The following is a 15,672-nucleotide window of genomic DNA, read 5'->3' as shown; positions in this document are numbered from 1 at the left end:
CTTGCTGCCACTGTGAGCTTTTAACTTTTTGTATTTGGCATTTTTGTAATCAGATTTTTCTTTTATTGCTTTTACTTTAAACAGACAAGAAACAGTCCAGATGATTTTTCTGGTTAGGATATCTGGTGGCTTGGAGGAATATTCCTTCTGCAGCCTCTGATGTCCGTACATTTTATTGGGATTTTTAAACGCAATATTGAGAAATGAAAAGAATTGCAACATTTTAAAATATTTTTGTACAAATAAACTCTGGGCTTTCTCCTTCCAAATCTACTTTTCTGCACCCTGAAAGACGGTAGAGCGAGTTGTTGGTTCAGTCGTGATGCGTTCAGTGACTGTAGGAACCTGAAGCTTAAGACTTTAAACCTAAAGGCTTAAAAACCTTAAAGGATAAAATCCTGAGCTGAAGTTTCTTAACTGCGGCGTGTGAATGAAGTGCGAAGGACAAAGAGCAGAACACGAAACCATCTGGCGACGGAAACGTTTAGAGACGGTGAGGGAATGAAGTCTGGCTCAGACGGAGTGTCAGAGCGGAGGATGATGGGAGACGGAGCGGCCGCCTGGTAACGGGATCCTGGCCGGCTGTGATGTGGTTAATAAGGCGGCTGGTTTTCCTCTTAAGAGTTTCTCTTCAAACCCGGCTGCAGCTGCAGACAGAATCACGTTTCAGCCCAAACTCCGTGGCTCTGCCGTTAGCCATTAGCCATTAGCTTTTCACCTGAAGCTTTACTGACTGACCTCAGGAAGTCTTTAGCTGTCCGTCCGGAGGAAACGCTCAGGAAGGCTGAAGGTTGTTTGTCTGGTTTCAGGATCTCCGTCCCGGTTCTTCGTCACCATCTGAACGGGACCACGGTTCTGCCCGGTGCTTCCAGTCCGGCCCGCCTCACCAGGTTCTGTTCAGCCATCTTCCAACCCACTCACAACTCCAGGTATTTCCCCTTCAGTCTGGAGTTCCTAATTCCTCCATGTACTTAATTCAGCATCAATAAAGGCAACAATTAGCCCTTTCAAAATAAAGTTGATGAACATTTCCAAAATAAAATCCTCAATATTTCATAGTTTTCTTTTGCCAACAAGATTTCACATAATTGGATTCGAATCAGCCAGGAAACAATGAACAATGATGGTTTTTCAAAATAAAATCTATACACCTGCTTCAAAATAAAAGTAGGTTCCACATGAGTACAGGAAGTAAAACTGAATGACACGCTTTCAAAATAAAGCTTAAAGATAATTTTTAGAGTATAATAATTTAAACTATCAAATAGTTTAAATTATTGTTAAATTATTTTAAAAGTTGTTTTTTCATTAGAGAATTTAAGTGACAAGAGCCCTTCAAAATAAAGCTCATGCATTATTTTCAAAATAAAACTCTTTCATAATAAAAATTTATCCAACTTTTCATTGGATAGATTTTTGCATAACGAGGTTCCATGTGACGAATGGAGCGTTTCCAACGTTTTGAGCGTCTGGTTTACCGTCAAAGTCCATGTGGCGGCGCGTCCCGACCCGCTGCGGCGCGACTCAAACTCTTTGGAGCGTCCAACGCATCCAACAGAAAACAACAGCCAGGGCTGAGACATCTGCCTCACCTCACCGCGCCCTCACCTCACCGCGCCCTCGCCTCGCCTTGCCGCGCCCTTGCCTCGCCGCGCCCTCGCCTCACCGCGCCCTCACCTCGCCTCGCCGCGCCCTCGCCTCACCACGCCCTCGCCTCGCCTTGCCGTGCCCTCGCCTCACCGCGCCCTCGCCCCTCCCTTGCCTCACCGCGCCCTCGCCGCGCCGCTCCTCCCCGCGGACCGTGAACGTAAACCAGACGCTCGATGAAAAGCAAAATGTGAAGCGTCGGACGCGTTTGGTGTGAACAAACCAAAATGGATCTAATCCAGGCAGGAAGCAGTGAATTTCAAAATAAAGCTCTTGGTAACTTTTCAAAATAAAAGTTTTGTATTTTATTGGTCCAGTTTTTCCAAAGATGTTCCCCAACAGGTTTTGACCTTTAACCCGTTTCAACACATCAGTAATGTTTGAAGTTTCCGTTTGTTCCTCAGGTGCGTTCGCCGTTCCCGATGATTCCCATCGGAGGAATCCAGATGGTCCACTCCGTCCCGACGTCCGCCACCACGCCGCTGGGCCAGCAGGGGGCGCCGCCCGCCGCCGAGAGGGGGCGGCGAGGAGGGGAGAGGCTGGAGGGGGGCGGAGTCAGAGACGAAGTAGGCGGAGTCAGGCTGGAGCAGGAAGAGAGCATCCACACCTGCACCAAGGCCATCGCCTCGCTCTGCCTCGACCCGCAGTGTGTGGAAGGAGGAAGAGCGGCTTTGGCTTCCTCAGCGTCGTGTCCTGACTCCCATCAGCAGCAGCAGCAGCGCTGCTCCTCCCCGCATCCGCCCGCCATTCAGCACTTTAGCGGCCTTGAGCTCCGGCCTTCCTCCTCTTCCTCGCCCGCTCCTCTTCCTCCCAGCCCGGCGCCCGACTCCCGGGTGGCGACGGACGAAAAGGAGGCGGAGAAGAAGGACGCGTCCTGAAACCGAGGGGGCGGAGCTTTGGTTTCTGGAAACAGGAAGTACAGGAGCGGAGAGAGGAAGTGGGACTTTTGCACACTTTGTTCAGCGGAGCGCTTCTCTCTTGGGGTCAAAGGTCGACCTGCCTGGACGTTTAAAGACGCTGCGGCGCGTAACCCGGCCTGCAGCCGGACTTCCTGGTGCCTTTCCTTCAGCGCCTCGGCTTCTGGATGCAGGAAGGTAAATGTAAATATGACAGCATCTCCTCTTCTTTTGCATATCAGCTTTGTAAGAAATGCAACCTCCTCCTGTTTCCTCTTTTTAATTTTTCGGACACCTTAATAAACGTTGATGTGAAGTTCTGGATATTACCATTACGTACGGTTGCACTAAAACATATTTTTATATGAGTGAAATAAAAAAAATGCTTTTTTGTGTACAGCAGTGATTCTATAATACTATTTATTGTTACCATGTTTCATAAATTGTACATTTTTTCTTAAATGTGGTGGATTCCTTTTTTATGTACAGCATGGGGTTTCGCTTACATGAGGCGAGGATGTGAACACTGAACTACGGCTTTCTATGTATTTATACAGTCAGAGTGAGACTGAAGATGTATTCCAATATTTACCCTGCATATGAATGCATACAGTATATGGATCCCACACGACTATATCTGCACTTAGCATCTAGAGTTTCATTGTTGTAGTTTGCTTGTACATTTTTGCTGCTTTTCGCCTGGCGCTGCTTGACTTTCAGTTTTTACTTAAACGTTGAAGTAGAGCTGCACGATGGCAGAACAACACGCAGGAGTGACGTTATTGAAATTATTCTGTTACATATTTTCAGCAGTTTGTTGCTGAAATCCGTTAAGTTTTGCATCAAACATGCAGAATTTGAAAAAAAGAGCAATGTGCTTCGTAACTCATAAGAGTTAGCAACAAGGACTTCCAAAATAAAGTTTCAGTCCAGCGATTGCAGAAGTTCACCTTGAAATGAACAATGTTTGTGAGTTTATTGCAAATTTTCTTTAAAAATAAGAAAAACATTGAGTTTAAGTGATGCTAACTCCCACCTGCAGGTGGCAGTGTTTCTTCTACTCAGCGTGTCGAATTAAAGCTCATCAGTTAGTCTGGGAAGTAACAAACACTCCCACTTACAGTCATACAGATAATTTATTTCCAAAATTCCTTGCAGATATTTTTAAAGAATCAAAATCAGTTTTGATTGAAGAAAAATCCCAAAATCAAACCTGGATCTGGTTTACAGACACTTTGTATCAGATTTGGTCCTGGAATTAAATCAGGCCTGAAAAAGTGACCATGTTGGCTTTTCAAAATAAAGCTCTACAAAATAAAAGTCAAAATATCACAGAAAGAAGCCAGAAGCTAATATCTGATTTTCAAAATAAAAGGGGTGCGATTAATGTATTAAGTTAGCTAACAAATAATGGAACAGGATTGTTAGCCCTTCAAAATACGACTCGAGTTTTTATCAGACAGATGATAGAAAATTGCGATTCCACATTATTAACAGACTAAACTGATAAACCTTCAAAATAAAAGCTGTCTCTGTGTACTCCAGCTTCAGTGTAACAACATGCTAACATGCTAACGCTAAAAACAGGCCCAGTAATAATGCTGAACTCGGCCTCTGGGCCGGTGATTGTTTCTGACCAAAAGATGGAAATTATTATTTTAACTCCAAACTTACATCAACATGTACTTTTAAAATTCATTTCTGTTGGAGAGAAAAATACTCTGTTGCTGCTGTGGGTGCAGAAAATGTTCACAAAAAGCTGAACTTGTGTTTAATTTTGACAGTGAGGTTGTGGTTGGACGTATCGTGCAGCTCTGGTTTGAAGCTTTTATTTTGGCGATTTGCTCGGCGCATGAACTGAATGACGTTTGTGTGATGCGCTCCTCGCTCTGCAGCTGTTGGCATCCAAACAGGAAACAACCAAACATTCCAGTCACAAACACGCCGGGACGTCTGCAGCAGCAACGCGCCTCTTCCAACTTCAACCTGCAGCCGTTCTGACGATGCACCTTATTTTTTCCTCCTGATCCGTCGTTTGTTTCTTGGTGACTGAATCTGAAAACTTCAGCAGTAATAATCCTGCACTGCTCTGCTGCACAGCCCCGTTTTTCAAGCAATACTTCAGCCAAACTCTGCTTCACCAGCAGGGAGTGAATTTGTTGCAAGGCAACAATGGTGTACTTACAAAAAACTAGAATCAGGAGAAGAAGGGAGCAGTTGTGGTTAAAGAGGCGCGAGTTTTTTTTGAGTTCTGGACCGTTTGGGCCGAGTCGGGCAGGCTGCAATGTGAGTGTCTGTATTCTGTATCAGTGTGTATTCAACCAGTATATCCTCTTCGTACGACTTCTTTTTCTATTTTGATTCTCCCTCTCATGTATCATGACAACAATGATGTCTCTTTCTCTTATCAAAGCACAAGTCATTGCATATGAATGACAACTATACAGAAAAAAGGATATAAAAAAGGTAAACGTGCATTTAGAGGGGTGTCTCTTGTGACGGTGTTCTGTGGAATTAAAACGACTATCATGTTATGATCCGAGGTGCAACAAAGAGTCGCAGTAGAAGTGAAAGAAATGTTGTTTCCAAATAAATATAAACCAACAGCTGCTGGTGTCTGTTTATTTCTGCTTTGAGCAAAGAGTCGACCTGAGATGTTTCCTTCCACTTCACTGCTTTTTATTTTTAAAGCTCATTTATCCAACACAGTTCAGAGGCAGGAGGCAGAAAGAGGAGACATTTCTAAAGCTGCCAGGTCAAAAATCAACTGCAATAATTTGGGTTATTTAAATCGTCAAAGACAAAATATTTAGCTAGCTCAAAGCTAACTAAATATTAGCCGCAGCTAAATATCTAGTTTGAAGCTAAATATTTAGGTTCCTCTCTAAATATTAATAGAAATAATCAAGCTTGCTAACTAAATATTTAACTATTTATATGTAGCTTAATATTTAGCTCAAATATTTAAGTATATATTTTGCTTGCTAACTAAATATGTAGCTTGCTAGTTACTAGCTCTTGTGTTGAGCTAGCTAAATATTTAAAGCTAAATTGTTAACTTGCTCATTAAATATTTATAGAGCGAAGTACTTAGCTTGCTAACTAAACTTTCAGCTCTGAACTTCATTCCTCAAGATAATTTATGGGAAACTTTTGTGTTTATAGCTTAAAAATGGATTTTAAAAAATTACAGCAAATGTCTGGACAGTTGAGGGTGGATTATTCCCACCGGGCCTGTTGAGTCCGCTTCAATCCGACTCCAGTCCGGTTGGTCAGGTGTGAATGCTAGTCGACCTCTGACCTCTGGTCCTCAGTCTGGGTTCGGTTGAAGTGAACTCAGGTTCGGTTTGAATGTGAACACCAAGCGGACTGGAGACCGCTCCAAAAGCAGGAAGTGGGCTACAGCGCAGGGCATTCTGGGTAAATACAAAGAAAACAAACATGTTAGCCTAGCGCTAGCAGGAGAAATGGCTCGTGGTCTTTAGCCAAAGTCTAAAGAGAAATCCTCCAAAGACTAAAATCTTTAGTTTCCATTTGGTGAAGAGGTTTCGTTTCGTTTTCTTGAGTGGTTCTTAGTGTAGCGCCCCCACAGGCGAGGAGGGGGACAAGTTGCCCCGAGGGTTTGGTTAGTTTGACCACAGCAGCTGAAAATGTAACAAATGTTGGAGTTTCAGGTTTTTCTCCAAAGATTCATTCTTCTTTCTCTAAGAAACAGATGGAAATGATAAAAATATGAAATTTACAGGTGCTAGAAATGCATCATGACGGATCTTTTCCTGCTTTGGGAATATTCTTAGGATTTTATGGAGTGCTGCGGGCGGCGAGTGTGTTAATCATCCTGCAGATTAATCCCCCAGGAGCCTGAAGAGTCGCCTGGATCAGGTTTGGGTAAAATCTCTTTGCAGGCTCCAACAATGGAAGTCACATTCACGGCACACAGAGACACGTTCAGCTCCCAGGGGAGCTTTCCATATGCTCACACCTTCCAAACTCCTGATGAAAGCCGTTCCTCGGATCGTTAATCAGGACCAAAAATAACTCCCTTGATCAGTTCGCATCAAAGGCGGCGGGACTCTCCGACACGCGGACAGACTGACAGATGAAACGGAAACTGACACCAACCCAGATGTGTCAACAATAAAGGGAGAAAACATGCAGACAGGTAGACATATGTGGGACATGACTGATGACAAGGTGGCGCGTTTAAAATTAGAAACATGAGGTGAAGGAAAAATAACAAAGAATCTCCAGGTATGTGTGACGGGACGTAACTGACCTGCTTTAATGAGCCGTTTTACAACCAGGACAGAAATATTCACCAGCAAAGGAAAATTAATTTCATTTAGCACATCAACAAACTATAAACCAACCACTTTTACAGAACAGACACGTTTGTTTACCCAATTGTCATCCAAACTTTGAACAAACTTTTAAAATGTCATGAAAAGAAAATATGAACTAAGTGTATCCATATGCTGCTGAGACTCCTTTGGACATCAAAGTGTTTTTAGTGAATTAAAGTCACATCAAGAGAACATAAAAACGCAAAATTGAGGAAGTTACACAATTTGACAATTGTAGTGTTTCCATTAAATAAGAAATCCAATTAAAATCACATGGAAATAAGTTTTTTCACATGATAAGTTGTTAAAAATCATCATCTTCCTTCTGCTTCCTGTTGTCTTCTTCTTTGTGGTTTCCACCAGTAGTAGCTCCGCTTGTTGATCACGACTCGTCAAAAGTTTTTCCGCTGCAGTTTTGTGAGATAAAGTAATTTTGATACGGCTGAAGACGGCCTCAACCTAACGTCAAAACCTGGAATAATTTCATAATACAAACAGAAACAAAATCGCTTCTGACACTGAAATAAAACAGGAACGTAAAAGTGAAGAGGAAGTAGAACCGGCCTCAGAGCAGAGACAGGACGAGCTCCTCTCATATCCAGGCGTCATAAATTCCCCCAAAAATCAAAATAAGCTGGAAAATGCAGCAGCGGACCTCCAGGTCTTCACTGTATAATTTCACATTCCTCGTTTTACACATGGACCATTATGATTTATTACAACGAGCTTAGCGGGCAGTAATTACGCAGAGAAAGTGGCCAAGCATGTGATTTAACAACTGGAACTGATTCTGCAGAGTCACGCCATCGCTGTCGGAACCGCAGGCCGCGGCACAGCTAACGGGCCGGACCGGGACTTCTCCCTGGGAAAGGAAAGCTCCCCGCTCCGCTCCGCGTGGCCCGGCGGCGGGTTTACATGTCGGGATGGTGAGCAGCAAACAGCCTGTGGCGGCACGAGCCGCACGAGCGTGTGTGTGTGTGTGTGTGTGTGTGTGTGTGTGTGTGTGTGTGTGTGTGTGTGTGTGTGTGTGTGTGTGTGGGTGTGTGTGTGTGTGTGTGTGTGTGTGTGTGTGTGTGATGCATGTTGAGCTGCAGCCATTTTCCCAGCTGTAATTAACTCCAAAGATAAAGCAGTTTGCCTTTCCTCCTCCTTTTCCTCCTCCTCCTCCTCCCCCTCTTCCTCCTCCTCCTTTTCCTCCTCCTCCCCCTCTTCCTCCTCCACTTCCTCCTCCTTTTCCTCCTCCTCTTCCTCCTCCTCCTCCTCTTCCTCCTCCTTTTCCTCCTCCTCCTCCTCTTCCTCATCCTCCTCCTCCAGATTATTCTTATTTACCTCCGTGGCTCTAATAAAGTTCAGAGCAGTAAAAAAGTATTTGCAGCCTTAAAGATTCATTCAGTTTGTTTGACTCACTGAAATTCTGCTACTAATTCGCTAACAGTGGCGCTAATGTTTAGCTTAGCGCTTTGGCAGTTTTGAACACATTTAGCTCACTTAGGCCTCAACGAGTCTTTATATACTGTTTGTTTAATAAAATTAAATGTTTTTTTTAAAAAGCTCCCTCAGCTTCATGTACATTAATTCTCCCAATAAATTCTAAAATACTAATTTACTGCTATTAGCATCTTTGTGCTAATATGCTACTAGCTAAGTTGTAGCTTAGGATTTTTACTAACTTTGAAAACTTTTTGCTTCCCCTAAATTAATATTTCTGAATAAATTATAAGCGTTGTTTCTTGTCTGCAGTGATGGCACACTTCCACTAATCTCCAAATAGTGGAGCTAATTTTTCGTTTAGCGCCTTAGCATTTTTGCTAACTTTGAAAATGTTTAGCGCTCTGGTTGGCATTCTTGCATTTATTCGCTGGCGAAGCTAATTAAATGTTTTGCGCTTCAAACTTTGTGCTTTTCTAACTTTGAAAACATTTAGCTCACTTGTCTTCCACCAAATTAATATTTCCAAATATATTCTAAAATGCTCTTATTTGGCTCCAGTGATCTGCAAACGGTGGAACAGAAGAAAACGTTTGCAGTGAGGAGTCGGCCATTTTGGCGGCTGAGGTCAGAGGAGTCAGTTGATTACAGAAGCATCTTGATTTAAGGCAAATTTTAAATGCGATGTTTAAAAATCAGAGTTATCACCGTCACGGTTTAGCTGCACTTTTCCTTTAGGTGAACTTCAGTTCTGATCGATTCATTTAGAGCTGAATTAGCTGAGAAACTGCCAGAGCTACTTTACTGCGTTTCCTCTCACAGGTTCAGCGCGTTGGCCTTCACCATGCCGACATTTGACGTTACGTCCCAGTGTGAGGAACGAGCCTTTCGTATTAAAGCTTAGTCACTCAGAGCGGATATGGAGAGATGAACAATAAGCGGTTTTCAAGCTGAGGTGAGTCACAGAAAGGAGAAGAAATCTGTTCAGTCTGAGGCCAGATACGCAATCAATCAATCAATCAATCGATCGATCGATTGCACGATGAATTCAAATGAACTCAATCATTTCCATTTGTATGATTTATTGTTTTCTCGTTCTACCAAAAACTGGATGATAAAAATCTCCAGTTTTGTCTCAACTTTCTTTGAAAGATCATTTTGTTTACAGACTTTGTTCATTTTATTTTGTTTATTTATTTGGGGTATTTAAAATGTTTTCCAGTTTCACTGTTAAATGTTTGCTAGAAATTAAAGTTTATTGATCTTTGAGAATGAGTTCTTACATTATTATATTAGTTGGAAATGATCTAAAGACGATATTATCGTTTATCGCGATAACTTCCGGGACAATTTATCGTCTAGAGGAATGTGTTACGGCGACCGGCCTCTTCAACGACATAACCTTTCATTTCTTCCAGCTTTTTCTACAGATCAGATAAACTTCACCAAAAATCTCTGCAAACTGGAGGGAAAATCTCAAACCGAAGCGTCCAGAAAACAAACTGGGTTTGAAAACGAACTGGTTTGTTTTCTGCGTTTCATGGCTGAGCTGCTTATGATGATGATTTATGCGGCAGCGTGTCTGTTCTCATGACACCAGCAGCAGATTTCTGAAATATGACTCAATTAAACCAGCAGGTGTTTTCAATGGAGACCGACGCCGGCCCGGTTTTTGTTTGTCTTCCTTAGCAACGGTAACCTAGGAGAGGAGACTTTACAGAAAGAGGGAAAATCTGGCCTGAAAACGGTCCGATCCCGCCAACGGTTCTGGGTCAGCTCGGTTCGTCCTCCGGATCCACACAGGGAGGATGGACAGGTTGGCAGAACACACACACACACACACACACACACACCCTGCTAACGTGTGTGTGTGTGTCGTAGAGGCATCTGCTCTTTGGAATAAACAACTTTCCATTTTTAGCTACCAGGGATGAAAAAGAGAAAACAAAGCGGCACCGGCTCTTCATGCTTCGGTCCAAACGGATCTGAGGGACGGAAAAACATCTCTGATTGAAAATTCACCCTAAATTTAAATATTTTGTTTTTAAAGACAGAAACAAAACCCAACCTTTACCTTTGACCTTTCATCGCCACGGACTCTCTGTAATGCAGATTTAGTTCACACAAATTTAAGACTTTTAAAGACTATTATGAATTACATTTAAGACCTATACCACAACTTTGCGAAGCGTTTTCGCCTTGCTGGCCACCGTACTTTAAAGTAATAAAACAAGAGGCATCAAGAAGCTGAAATGAAATTACAAGATGGAGGATCGAAGAGAGATTAAAGAGGATGAATTAAAAACATGACGGAAAGGATGAGATGGAACGCTTTGACAAAGAAAATATGAAGACAGAAAAGGAAAAGGTATGACGATATTTTACATGAACACTGAGGAAATAAGAGGCTGAGCATAAAAAACAGAGAAAAGGAGAAAAGACAAGAAAAAGGTCAAATTTAGCGTCACAAAAGAAGCCAAAGAAAAATCCGGTTGAAGAGAGGAGGTCTGTGAAAGAGGAGCAGAGAAACGTTCACCACCTTCAGTTTGTGTTTCTGTTCTATAAATATCTGGAACAAATGAGACCAGAGAACAGAGAGAAAATGAAGATTACATTTTTAATTTCCTCATAAAAGGCCGTCCACATTTAACTGCTAAAACCAGAAATCAGAGGGACGAAGGTGAAGAGGATGAGGAGGTAGAGGCGCTGCGGCGCCCCCTGCAGGGAGGCGCAGAAATAATTAGATGGAGTTAAATTATATTAACAAAAAACTTTTAATTTCATTTTCAACAAAATACATTTAAATATGAAAAAAACTCTAAATCGAGAAGAAGAGAACCACAGCAGCGCCAATTACACACTGACACCTAGTGGCCGTCCGAGGAACTACATCTGGGATTGTTTGGGAGAATTAGAAACTGTCCTTCCGTTTCCTGGAAGGAGTTCAGGAAAACTTGGAGCCCAGGAAAAGAAAAACGTCCAGTGAGTCATTTTGACGCAGAGATTTATGAAAAATAAAGCCACTAGTGAATGAAAGCAGGCGAAGAACACCTTTAGGGCTGGAAACTGCAGAGCTTCCAGCCAAACGCTTCCTGGTAGCAGCTGGCACCAGAAACCTGCTGACTGGGCTCTTTCTGGATTCCTCTCTGGACCGGAGGAAAATACAAAAAAACAAAAGCAGGTGTAAATTTTGAATCAGCATATTTTGTACTGTGTGTGTAATTGGTCCCAGATGTGGACGGAGATAAGTTGTTTACTGGAAAAGTCCCATCCTGCTGAGGTCTGAGTGGAGCCGCAGATCGGCCTCCTCACTGGGATCAGATGTGTTTTCACTGTCATGATTAAAACCTGATTCTCAGCCTGGATTACAAAATAAAAGCTGTTTGGGAGCAGAAGGTCCTAGAAACCAACCCAGGTTAAAACAACATGATGTCTGAAAAGTTACAGTCAGAAACTCACAGCAATAAATAATAAAAATAATCCTGTCTTAAGAGAAACAATGGGTTCATTTTCAAAGTCACATTTTAACCAAGTGATTCATTTATTAATAAACGTCACAGATTCAAACTAAATATTTAGTTAGAAAGTTAGATATTTAGGTTACTAACTAAATATTTAGCATCAAGTTAAATATTTAGTTATCAAGATAAAATTTAATCTTTCTAACGGAATATTATCTCAGTATTTAATCTTTATGTTATATAAAGACAACTAAATATTTATCGTCAACATAAATATTTAGCATGCTAGCTAACTGTTTAGCTTCAAACTCCAAATCTAGCTGTGAGCTAGCTACATATTTAACTACATCTCACCAAGCTAAACTAACTAAGCTAAATGTTTAGCTGCTAACTATTTATCAAGTTTTATTGAGCTAAATATTTAGCTTGGAACTAAATATTCAGTTAGCAAGCTAAATAAGTTACGTAGCAGCTCTGTTACATTTAGTTAAATATTTAGCTAGCTCAGATGTAAACATTTAGCGTGGGGCTAAATAGTTAGCTAAACAGTTAGCCTAATGCGAAATATAGCAAACTAAATGTAACCTAAAGTCAGCAGTTCTGTTATATTTAGCTAAACATTTAGCTACTGCACAGCTAAATATTCAGTTTGGATCTAAATAATCAGTTGGTTAACCACAGATCCAGGACAGAGAAGTGGGAAAGATAATCAGGACGTTTCAGAAGTTTATGGACTAACGGGCCGGTTTGATTTAGCCTCTGCAGCCCAATCTGTGGAACCGAAACATGAGAATCCAGAACCCTGCAGACCCGGTTGGAGGAGCTGCTTCATGGCAGCTGATGGAGGTTTGATCACAGGAAGCCTCAGTTAGCGGTTAGCATCAGAATGTGAAGCAGCTTACAGTCAGTCATGTGAGGCTCTGCAGTGATGGCGGCGCCAGGTGGCATCATGGCGGCGTCCTGCGGGCCAAACTGTTCCTCACAGCTGATGGAGACGGAGCCAGAACCATGGAAACAGTCATGATGTCACCCTGAGGATCTGCTGGTTGGACACAGAAACACTGAATTCAGACTCATCAAAACAGAAAAATGATTCTTTAATAAAAATCTCTGCTGATGTTTGAATGTTAAAAACGTTCAAAATGATCTGCAATAATCTGTTATTGTTATAATCAGAAGAAAATGGAGGCTCATATTTCAGTCTCATTTTCATTCATTCATAAATGTTAGTTTATAACTAAACAAACTAAAGAGCTAAATATTTAGTCTACAAGCACCTTGCAAACTAAATATTTAAGTTGGAGCTAAATATTTACTTAGTTTGAAAGCAAATATTTAGCTAGTAAGCTAACTAAATGTTCAACTTGAAACTGACATTTATAAATGAACATTGTTAAAACATGACTTTTTTCTCTTGTAAAAGACTAAATAGATTATTGCTGTTATATAAAAGATAAACAGATTATTTTCTTTATAATCTGAAATTTAAGGCCTAAAAGCTGCAGCTTGTCTGTATTTCGTCCTTCATCTCCACAGAAATCAGGTTTTATTCCACAAACAGACGTTAAACTTTTATTAAAGCTGGAGGTCAAACAAACATTTTCCTGGAAGGAAAATAAAAAACAGAATCTGCAGCAGAAACTCTGCAGTGCAGAGACAGAAAATGTGTTTTTGAAGCTTTTCCGTGACGACTGAGGTGGACTCCTGTCTGCCTGTGATATTCCTGGTTCTGCTCGGCGTCATCGGTTCACAGAGTCACGCTGCGATGCAACATGTTACCCGTCAGCACGCCTCCTGGCCTGGACCCGGCCTGGCCCCGGGCCCCGGGCTGCGCTGGGCACCATGTGGGTCAGATCACTTCTCACCTCCATCTGATGAAGCTTCACTTTCTGTCCGGCTGAAACGTTTCTCCTGTTTCAGTTCCTGCAGATCTGCTGTCCTGCAGCCTGAATCATCACCTGCCTCCACAGAGCCGAGGCATTTAGTTCAGTTGTTTAGTTCAGTTGTTTAGTTCAATTATTTAGTTCAGGCATTTAGTTCAGTTGTTTAGTTCAGTTATTTAGTTCAGTTGTTTAGTTTAGTTGTTTAGTTCAGTTATTTAGTTCAGGCATTTAGTTCAATTATTTAGTTCAGGCATTTAGTTCAGTTGTTTAGTTCAGTTGTTTAGTTCAGTTATTTAGTTCAGGCATTTAGTTCAATTATTTAGTTCAGGCATTTAGTTCAGTTGTTTAGTTCAGCTGTTTAGTTCAGTTGTTTAGTTCAGTTGTTTAGTTCAGTTATTTAGTTCAGTTGTTTAGTTCAGTTATTTAGTTCAGGCATTTAGTTCAATTATTTAGTTCAGGCATTTAGTTCAGTTGTTTAGTTCAGTTGTTTAGTTCAGTTATTTAGTTCAGGCATTTAGTTCAATTATTTAGTTCAGGCATTTAGTTCAGTTGTTTAGTTCAGCTGTTTAGTTCAGTTGTTTAGTTCAGTTATTTAGTTCAGTTGTTTAGTTCAGTTATTTAGTTCAGGCATTTAGTTCAATTATTTAGTTCAGGCATTTAGTTCAGTTGTTTAGTTCAGTTGTTTAGTTCAGTTGTTTAGTTCAGTTATTTAGTTCAGGCATTTAGTTCAATTATTTAGTTCAGGCATTTAGTTCAGTTGTTTAGTTCAGCTGTTTAGTTCAGTTATTTAGTTCAGTTGTTTAGTTCAGTTATTTAGTTCAGGCATTTAGTTCAATTATTTAGTTCAGGCATTTAGTTCAGTTGTTTAGTTCAGTTGTTTAGTTCAGTTATTTAGTTCAGCTGTTTAGTTCAGCTGAGCTGCAGGAGAAACGCAGGATGGCAGCTCTGAAACCTGAGGCGTTGATGTAAAGAAAGTCAAAGATTAACAGCAATAATTTGGATTATTTAGCCTCTTATGAGAGAAAAATGGAGAGAAAAAGTCAAATTTATTCATTCATAAATGTTACAGTTTCAAGCTAAATAATTGGTAGTGGGTTAATAAATATTTAGCTTCAAAATAAATATTTAGTTTGAAGCATAAAATTTCAGCTTTAGTCTAAAGATTGTTAATCTTTAGTTAACAAGCTAAATGCTAATTATTTAGATAGCAAGCAAAATATTTAATTGGCAAGCTAAACAAGCCGAGTACTTAGTTTACAAACTAAATATTTAGTTTGTAAACCGTTTCTATTATCACTCAGAGCTCTTCCTGCTGGAGGAACATAGTTTATTCTTTATGTGGACTGACTGCAGTTTTTCATGTTGATGTTTTTCATAAATACAGAATCTATAAATATGAGACATGCTGTTCGGCCTGGCAGCCACTAGGGGGCGGCACTGCGGTGTCAGTTTCACATTTTCTCTAATATTTTATATTTGTTGTCTTTCTTTTGCCCAAATGTCTTCTGGCACACCGTTTCCTGGGTTTGGGTTGGGTTCTCTTCCTGCACCAACATGCTGCCAATTCTCAGCATTTTTAAACTGAAGATGTTCGACTCAGTAGCTTTTCCACAGGTAGAAGGAAAACTAGGATAAACTAGTTTTGTTTGCCTTTGTGATCTACATGTCTGTGAAAGGTGCTATAAAAATAACATTTTACTTACTTTTACCTTACATAGCATCTTTCAAAACAAATCACACAGAGCTGTGCAGAAGAAAACAAAAGATAATAAACATCAGTACATCCAAATAGTTAATAAAAGCAGTGAAATATAAACTAGATGTTTTCTCAAACTAAAGGTCAAACTCCCCCAAAAACAATTTCATTTCAATTTTATTTAAAAATTACTGTTTTCCTTATTTTATTGTGCAAGTTTAACAGTAATTTGTTGAACAACTTATTCTGTTAAATGTTATGCACTTTTATTTAAGACCAAACTGCAGTTTAAAGAAATAAAACTGTCACCAGCAAAAA

The 15,672-nt window shown here is 40.7% G+C and overlaps 1 protein-coding gene across 4 annotated transcripts in view; it reads left to right on the top strand.

Annotated features, from left to right (window-relative positions):
* The window catches only part of hivep2 (human immunodeficiency virus type I enhancer binding protein 2), a 79,574-nt gene extending 74,423 nt beyond the window's left edge, over positions 1-5,151 (top strand). For all 4 annotated transcript variants that reach the window (XM_023348128.1, XM_023348127.1, XM_023348129.1 and 1 more), the window contains 2 exons: positions 810-929; positions 2,052-5,151. In XM_023348128.1, coding sequence (XP_023203896.1) covers positions 810-929; positions 2,052-2,525 — 594 coding nt within the window. In that variant the 3' untranslated portion in view covers positions 2,526-5,151. The remainder of the gene's footprint in view (positions 1-809; positions 930-2,051) is intronic.
* The last annotated feature ends 10,521 nt before the right edge of the window (positions 5,152-15,672 follow it).

This window comes from Xiphophorus maculatus, chromosome 15 (assembly GCF_002775205.1).
Source record: "Xiphophorus maculatus strain JP 163 A chromosome 15, X_maculatus-5.0-male, whole genome shotgun sequence".
Lineage (NCBI taxonomy): Eukaryota > Metazoa > Chordata > Actinopteri > Cyprinodontiformes > Poeciliidae > Xiphophorus > Xiphophorus maculatus.
The sequence above is the reverse complement of the archived record's forward strand: the minus strand, read 5'-3'. Positions and strand labels throughout refer to the sequence as shown.